The sequence below is a fragment of the Zosterops lateralis genome (genome assembly GCF_965231275.1).
Source record: "Zosterops lateralis genome assembly, chromosome: 3".
Classification (NCBI taxonomy): Eukaryota; Metazoa; Chordata; class Aves; order Passeriformes; family Zosteropidae; genus Zosterops; species Zosterops lateralis.
Window position 1 is genome coordinate 20943003 of NC_139764.1, and position 8700 is coordinate 20951702.

General features: G+C 45.8%; 1 protein-coding gene across 2 annotated transcripts in view; it reads right to left on the reverse strand.

The window, feature by feature from the left end:
* AIDA (axin interactor, dorsalization associated) overlaps positions 1-8573 on the reverse strand; it is a 29889-nt gene extending 21316 nt beyond the window's left edge. For both annotated transcript variants that reach the window (XM_083857464.1, XM_083857463.1), the window contains exons 1-2: positions 8402-8573; positions 5035-5104 (exon numbers count right to left, since the gene is read on the reverse strand). In XM_083857464.1, coding sequence (XP_083713590.1) covers positions 5035-5104; positions 8402-8511 — 180 coding nt within the window. In that variant the 5' untranslated portion in view covers positions 8512-8573. The remainder of the gene's footprint in view (positions 1-5034; positions 5105-8401) is intronic.
* Between the last annotated feature and the right edge of the window lie 127 nt (positions 8574-8700).

Below are 8700 nucleotides of genomic sequence, written 5' to 3' on the forward strand. Positions count from 1 at the left end.
ATATCTGATTTTCATCTGCCACCACAGGCTCATCCAAGTTTTTGAAGCCATTTCTCCCCAGTTGGCATCTCCCCTTAACATTGTTACAACATGGCGCTAGGCCAGACTTTACATCTTCATAATTTTTATTACTGTGCATTGTATGGAGGCCTTTCAAAAACTTTAGCTCTTCTGAGCACCTTCCCAGAAAGCAGCGAGTGATGCCTCTTAACACAGGACACATTGTTCAGTCAACAAACTCCCCAAAATAAATTCTGCTATACAACAGAGACCCATGACTGGATCTCCAGCACAGCTTGAAAAAGCACAGGTATTTGGAAATAGAAAAGAGCACAGAGTCCTGAGTTCACTTTGAGACTTTCAGACCCACGCTGCATATGTGGGTGTTGTGGATTTATTTACATGGACTGCCAGGCTGGGTGGGAGGACACCAACTATACTGCAGAAGCAGATTCTCAGTCCCTAGAATGAGAACACACTACATCCATCGAATCAGCTGCAGTATAACAAAAGGAATTCCTTTTTATATTTGTGAACAGCTGGAAAAATATATTTACAAAGGTAGATTCTCAAAGAGGAAGGTGTGAAATAACGGGTAAAAGAAAGGAATCCACAGGTTCCCTAGGGAAGGGAGGGGAATCTCTGAGGTCTGACTACAGCTCCAGCATTTGCAAAAGTCCAGCTGTTCCAATGGTTTGGGTGTTGACTGCTGAGCAAAGAGCATGCCCATTCTGTGTGAGATCAAAACTCCTCCACTTGCACAACAGAAAGAGGGCTATGAGTTTGCAGGGTACCAGCACAGAGTCTCCATACCCCACCACAGAACCAGAACATGTAAACAGATTTTCACCTGGCTCTGCCCCTCCTGGTCTCTCGTTAAGCCCACACCATAAATGAGGTCTCAGAAGCACTGCTCAGCCCCTATCTCCTTTGCCAATTCAGCAGTAAATTCAACAACTCCACTATTCCCTATCCTGCAGATTCATAACTGTGTGTTCTGAAAACTGCCTGGACTAGGAACTCCTCACAGAACAAAGAGCAATACAAAATGTGTATCCTCTGGCTCCTGGGGGCTGAAGGGCAATAATGGCTCTAGAAACAGATTAACTGAAGAGAGTTTGGGAGTCTTAAAATAGTAAAGAATAGGTTTTATATGGAATCTATTGAAATATGGCAAGCTCCCAGCAGGCATTATTCATAACTATTTTTTTAAGGGACCACACCCAACCCAAAAGTTAAAAATGCAGCTAAACACTGCTATCATTTTCAGCTGCAGCTATCCCATGCAAAGGCTCCTTTCTGCAGCAGGGAAAACTTTCTGCATCTCATTAGAAAGACTGAAGCCATAATTAACTTTGCTAGTTTAAAATAGTTTAAATTCAGTTTTATGTAAACTCGTGATTAGAATGGGGAAAAGTCAGTCGATCTCGTAGTCAAGGTTTCTTCAGAGCAGTTGTGTGAGTAATGACTGTGCTAACTGTAATGCAGGCAAAGATGTTTGGACAAACACAGAGCCAGAGCAGAGCTTGGCTTTTACCAGAGCTTAGGCTGTTAGAAGACCAGTAGTTTAATGAATCATGCTAAGACTGTTCAACAGTGCTCGTATTACAGCAAGTTATCATTGCTTCAAAAGCAGGATTTTCTAACGCTGCCGAGAACTCAGCCTAGCACAAAAACAGTTACACGAGAAGCAACAACTGTGGTTGGAAGAGGGCTTTAAAGGTCACATCTATTGCACAGAGAACTGGGTGAGAGTAACTCTAGCTGCAGGCAAGCTGACAGACACGGCCAAACCTAACTGGAACAATTCCTATCACAAAACACAGTGGCTGATCATGAATGAAGATGGGATTTTTAGAGAATGGAGGTAAAACAATGAACGGCAGTATTCAAAATGTTTAGACTGAGGTAAATTCAATTGTATCTCTTAGCATTCCACACATGCTGCCTCTAGGAGATAAAACTGTTGCACAGCCTCTTCATGACTGTTGAAGGGAGACTAAACACAATGATTTGCTGTTTACAGGATCTGCAGAGAAATTCTTCAATAAGATTCACAATCACTAATGAAGATTCCAGCACTGCCAATTACCCAAGTCAAGACAGAGCCTTCCCTAAGGACTAAAACTCCAGAACTATGTCCAGCAGTAGTTATAAGATGACAACCCCTCAGAATCTGAAAATACAGCAGTGAACAACAAAATCTGGAGTCTGCTCTATCAAGGCAAGTAGCACAGAGTGTTTCAAAACTGATTCTTTAGGAGCAAAAATGGGAGATATAACTATTTAAGAGGCTGAATTCTTACCATAAAGAATACATGTATTGGAAGATAAATGATAACTGGCTCACAATGTGATCAGGAAAGAAACTGGTGGTATCTGTCAAGTGTTCTTAGATTAACAGATTGTATGATTACATTAGCAAGTAACACACCATCAATTTTTGTGTGGCCATATCTGCACTGTAACACCACCTGCAATGCAAGAAATAACTCCAAATGTGGTAAAAGTTCATACAGACAAATAGGGATGAGGATTTGAACCTGGTCTTGTCCTTTCCCTGCAGCTGTAAAGAAAGTAGCATCCCCTTGGTAGAGAGCAATCACTGCTGAAATCCACCTTCCCCACAGGGTAGGTCAAGTAAGAAACAACAGCCTCACAACAATTCTCAGCAGTACATATGGTTCTTTGGAAAACAGCTGACTGAAAATCTACAAAAAAACTGCAATGAGGGTAGAACAAGCAAGTGGAGATCATAATTAGCTTCATGGCCTTTCAATCTATGAAATTCTGCACGTAGCCTTGGCCAATGACATCAGATAAGCAAACCCTGAAGGTTACAGGCTCTTCCACAGTTAAAAAAAAAAAAAAAAAAAAAAAAAAAAAAAAAAAAAAAAAAAGTGTCTCTTACACAACACACAGAGCCCCAGAAAGTCAAGATATCAGGGAAAGAAATTTTGGGGAACCAGGGGAAAAGAGCATGCTGGTGGGTGCACTGGCAGGAGAACAGTGGAACCAAAGTTACTGATTTGTAGCTGATTTTTGGAAGGGCAGCCAGAAAGAAGATAAATTTCTATTTAATGCAAGTGCTTGCAAACCCAGCATACACCAAGCCCTCCAGCCACATGCCATGTGAATGATATTAGTGATGATAGTAATTAGTCATAATCACTAGATGATATACTGGCTGAGCTCCTGCAGAAACAGGGAAGACCAGCACAGCAAGGAGTTTTACATCAGAGATTTTACTGTGCAGAGTTTTAAGTGTTTTTTTCTAAGCAATAGCAAGACTCTAGTCAGGTTTTGGGTTTTTTTTATGACTAGCATTCCTCACGGTAGAGGAGATAAAGTGTTCTTTCAACAAAATGTTGGGGAGTTGGTTTGTACATGTGGCTAATGAAACAGGCACTGCTATTTGATAACCAGACTCAAAGATTCAGTGCATCAGCCACTTAATGATCTGCAAAAACCAGCAAGTGATAAAAATGCCATCCTCTTTTATAAATTATATCAGCTTTAGAAACGGGTATCACTCCTCTAGGATGTAAAAACGCTACCCATAACTTTTTTTCTTTTCAGAAGACTGTTGCCTTAAGACATGACAGCACTTGTGCATGAAACATCTGAGGTCAGTTATCTCCATTTCCTGAGCCCCCCAGGCCTCCCCTCATGGCTGACCTCATTCACTTCCACAATCTGGTCCAAGGTCCTTTTCATAAGACTCAGGGAACATCTGGAGGCAAAGCCCTGTGTGGTTCTGGTTCCCATACTCACAGGAGATGATGTCTCCAGAAGTGAGATTAACAGCTTCGCCTTCATGAAGTAACTACATTTTCAAAAGTCTCCACAGAGGGGAAACACGCAGTAAAGATGACTCTGGCTGAGAATGATGGAGAAAGCTACCAGCAAGGGAGGGAGAGCAGAAGCATTCAAGGAATAAACAGCCGTCCAACATTAACAAGGCTCTCATGGCTTACAGTCCAGGAAAAGTGGACCAAATCCTTCTTCAAAATTATGGCTCTGTTTAAGACAATCATGAGCTTTATCATCTTTGCAGAAGGTAAGCAGAACATGGAAGACCAGGCCTTTGCTTTTCATATTGGTACACGTCAAGGGAACAGCTACAACCCTCTCTCAGAGTCTATGTAAGGGTGCATTTCTTTGAGCTCCTTTACACACATCAACTTCATCTCAAATTTCTGTCAGCCAGCACCTGTTTTCAGGACTTACATTTCCAAGCTCCCATTACTCCAGCATCCTATTACCATTGGTGAGATTCTGAGCTAGCAAACGTCAATTTTCAGGTAACAGCATTGCTCAAACAAGTGATCTTATGACATGGAAATCTGGAAATACACATCTTGTTTTTTATTCCTAAGAAAAACATGCCTTTCTAGAAGACAGGGAAATTTAGTAGGGCCTCATATCTCAAAAGATTTTATTTTGCAGTAAATGCTTGAGTGCATGAGTCCAGTTAAATCCCATCACAGAACTGCAGTAGAATGTTGCTAAGACAAGAAACAGCCTTTTCAACTGAGGGGACAGACGGAGGAGTAAAGTAATTTCAATATTTTGAAAGATTATAAACAAATAACATTCTAAGAGGCTGCTAGGGAGTAATCTGCCAGGACCCTTCCCCATCAGGTGTTACATGTTAAGCTTTCATCCCCCTCACACACCCTCTATGTCTGCAGTTCAAGATGTTTTGTATTCAGAATTCACGACATAAATTGTCCTAATGTTGAATAAGCAAGTTATCAAACATTACTCAAAAAAAAAAAAAAAAAAAAAAAAAAGAAAAACACCAGGTCCTGAAGGGCTCTGGCCAGCATGTCTAACATCCAATAGCACAGCAGAGCATCCCTCAAATCTAATGACAGCAACCATTTTAGCCACGCTGGGCTCTGCTTCTGTTTGCCTACATTGAGGGAGGAAAAAAGGTCTCATAAGGCTCTGGCCTGCAAGATAAAAAAACATAACACACATCAACATCTATGAGTCAAGCTCCTTTCATGAGCAAACAGCAGTACTCACCTTTTGATCTTCTGTGAATTCCGAGTTGTTGTGCTGAGACTGCGCCTCTTTCTGGAGGTGCCTTGCTAATCTGGATGGGGGAAAAGAAAATTGTAGAGAGGGAACACAACACAAACACACACACCCTGGCTCCAGAAATTGTGTCAGCAGAAAGGTTCACAGACTGCTGCTCCAAAGAGGTTTGGGTTGGTTTTGCAGTTGAGCTTTTGGTTTGTCTTTTGAAACGAAGTTTTCTATAGCCGTGGTAGTTCGTATTTAAGAAAAAACCCCAGAAGGTGGACAAAGTGTGCAACTATGTCAGGCAGGAAAGACAAATGCATCATGAAGGGAGAACAGGTAAGAGGGTCCTTATAGCCAACAGCCCCTTTTACAAGCACTGACTTTTTTCCTCTTACAACCCCCTCCTGTTATAACCCCAAGCCCCAGTCCCTGTGAAGCCCCATTGTGATACAATCCCACAGGCATTTCCCAGGGAGAGGCCGAGGCAAGTGCGATGCCGGGGGCTGGGTGAGGGCACCCGAAGCCATGGCACACGCTCTCCCAGCCCTGGAAGCCTCCTGGCTCAGGGCGGCTTGGCCAGGCTGCCGGGGTGGAGCCGCTCACATTCGTGCCTGTCAGCATCACAGGCGGAGCACAAACCCCACCCCTTGTCATCACCAAGGCAGGAGTACCAAGGGCTTTGGAAAGTAACAGTAAGCAAACAGCTCGAGAAAGCGAAAGGAAGCTGGAGGGAAGCTATGGGAAGAGTTACAGTTTCCGTCCCGGGAGGAAGGAGAACATTAAACAAGCAAAACCTCTGGGCAATTGTTGCCATTCCCTGTAAATAATTTTTTTACAAGCAGAGGGAGAACATGGTTGAGGGGAAACCCAGGGACATCACAATAGGCTGCCTCCTGGAACCTCAGAAGTTTGCACTGTGAAAGGGACTCTGCTGCTCTCCACCACTGCTGTGGCCATTGGCCCAGCTTTAGAAGGGGTTTATAAAATATATACACCAAGATACATCCAGAACAGATTGTTCAGAACAAATACAACAGAACTGATTGCTGTCAAAGCCTGTGGCAGGAACAAAAATCAGAACTCAATTTATTTGATTTTCCCCAAAATAAGCTCTCAAAAAATGTTCAGACTGATTGAGACCACTGTAGGTTTTAACTCTCGCCAGGGAAAACACAACCAAACAGGATGAGGTAACTGCATAACTTAGTTGTGTTGTCCCACTTGAAAAATGGAGACAGATTGGGGCTGAGAAAAGACAAAAAGCATAAAACATGCTTGAACCCAAAAGTACACTCCTTGCCTACTGCCCTGCCCAGTGATACACAGGACACAGAGAAAGGGCATTTTACAGTAGTGATTTAAGAAGACAGATCACCATAGCAGCAATATGCCACCCACAAGAGACAGCATCACAGCACTGACATCTCTGCAAGCATCACTAACACAACCCTCTTTCTGTTTGTCACTAAAACAAAACAACCCCCACCCTAATCCAAATAATGCATTCCAAATGACTGAGGGCCAATCTTTGTACCAAGCTTCTTGTACTTCCAGGGGTAACATGAACACCTGAGCAGATGGACACAGGAGGCACATAATTGTGTTTTACATCAGCAGCCATCATGACTTAGATTTTTTTCCCAAATCCAAGCTTTCTCAGCATCAGCAAGCTCATTGTAAGCAGCTTCTCTCCAGGATGCTTGTGTGGATCAGCACAGACCCTGCTGGTGTTCCCAGCACCTGGACAAGAACAGCATCACACCTGTTCATCCCATCTCAGGGTGCCTTTGAGAAGGCAACACCATCAACCCACCCTGCAATGTCTCTCCTGAACTACAGCTCAGTATCTTGCCCTGTGCTGCTTGTTTGCAACTTCTGTCCTACAGCTTGATAATGTTATTATTTTACCTGCTAAAGATACAGGGTAAAGAACACAGAAAATGTTTTGCTCCTCCCTAAGAAGTGTCTCCTTGTAAGGCCTTGATCTTCTCTCTCCTTTCTACTCACTCCTCAGACCACAGAATTTATCTACCAACAAGTATTTCGTAGAAACTCACTGATAAGAGCAGCTTCCACAGCCTCCTTACAAAGACACCACACTGCCCTCAGGTCAGAACAGAGCCAGGGTGTGGAGATCACCTCAGCTCTTGTCCGACACAAGCAACAGAGTGGGGAAGGCAACAGAAGCTGCACTTCAGTTCTCAGACTGGACTGTCTGCAAATGTCTAGTGACCTCACTTCTCAATGCAGAGAGGCCAGAAGGAGAGCCCAAAGACTTCCCATTCCAAAGAAACATCGTTATATGAAACTCACTGCTCAGACAGTTTAAAGCATTACGATTCTACTGGACTCCCTGTAGACATCCACATAAGGGCAGTTAGTAAAAATATCTTCTTTTACTTCTTGATGATTCTTTTTTTTTAACCGAGATACAGATCTGGAAGAGAGCTTCTTTTCATCTCTCTGCCAAAATTTGTAGAGTAACAGCTTGCCCTACTCTAAAGGCCATCAGCAAACTCCAAATCACTGAACTTGCATCATCCTTCCTGGTGAGTGAATGAAATGATGAGATTACAGCCTCTTCTGACCACATGGTACATGGCCAGCAGATCAGTGACTCTGAATGACAACTGAACTGGCAGCTGGTGTGGTAACCCAGCTTGACCAGTCCTGAGCAGTGCTAAAAGATCCCTCAGGGAGCATCTCTTCAGCTGACTTTTTCTTGGCGAACAAGTGCAAACCCTCTTGACAACTTCCAGAAAATTCACCAAGAGAAGCCTCGCCTGAAATACTTCAATCACGAAGAAACAACTCTCGCTGTCCTGGCAAATGGAGTAGTAAGGAAGAACATGTGACTGAAGGTACCAGGTGTGTTTCCAAGGAGTCCATCATCAGTGCCCTGTAACCGATACCCCTCTCCCGCTAAAGGATTCATGGATGGTGTGGTCTCATCTTGTGCCAGCCAACCTGACTGGGGTTGCCAGGTTCCCCACTCTCCCACCCTGGTACCATCAGAGACACAACACACAAGGGTCTGATGAGCCCCTTTTCACAGCCTGGTCTGGGTTGGAAAGAACATTAAATAACACCTTGTCCCATCCACTGCCACGGGCAGGGAAACACCTTCCACTAGACCAGGTTGCCCCCAGCCCTACGCCGGCCGGGCCGCCCTCCCCAGAGAGCAGGACGGCGGCTCCCGCCCCGGTGGCCCCGAGGGACGCCCCGGCCCCGCGCCCTGAGGAGGGGCCGGACCCGCGGGGCCCCGGGGTTTGGGGGCCGCGGCCTGGGCCCGGTGGGGCCCTCCTGCCCTGCCCTGCCCTGCCCGGGCCGCTCCCTCCCCCCGGGGCCGCGCCGGGCCCGCACTCACATCTGGTACTCGTCGATGGCCTCCACCAGCTGCCCCCAGGAGTCGAAGTCGGTGCCCTTCCTGAAGCTGGCGCCCCAGCGCTGCAGGAGGCTGCGGGCCGCCTCCGACATAGCCCCAGCGCTAGGGCACCATGCTCACCCCGCGCCGGGGCAACCACCGCGCCGGACGGCCGCTCCCGCCAGCCCCGCCCCGCCCGGCACGGCCCCGGGACACCCGAGCGCGGCGGCGCCTCCCGCCCGCACCGCCCAGCCCAGCCGGGGAGGCGGCGCCGGCCGCGCCCGCCGCGCCATCGCTACCGA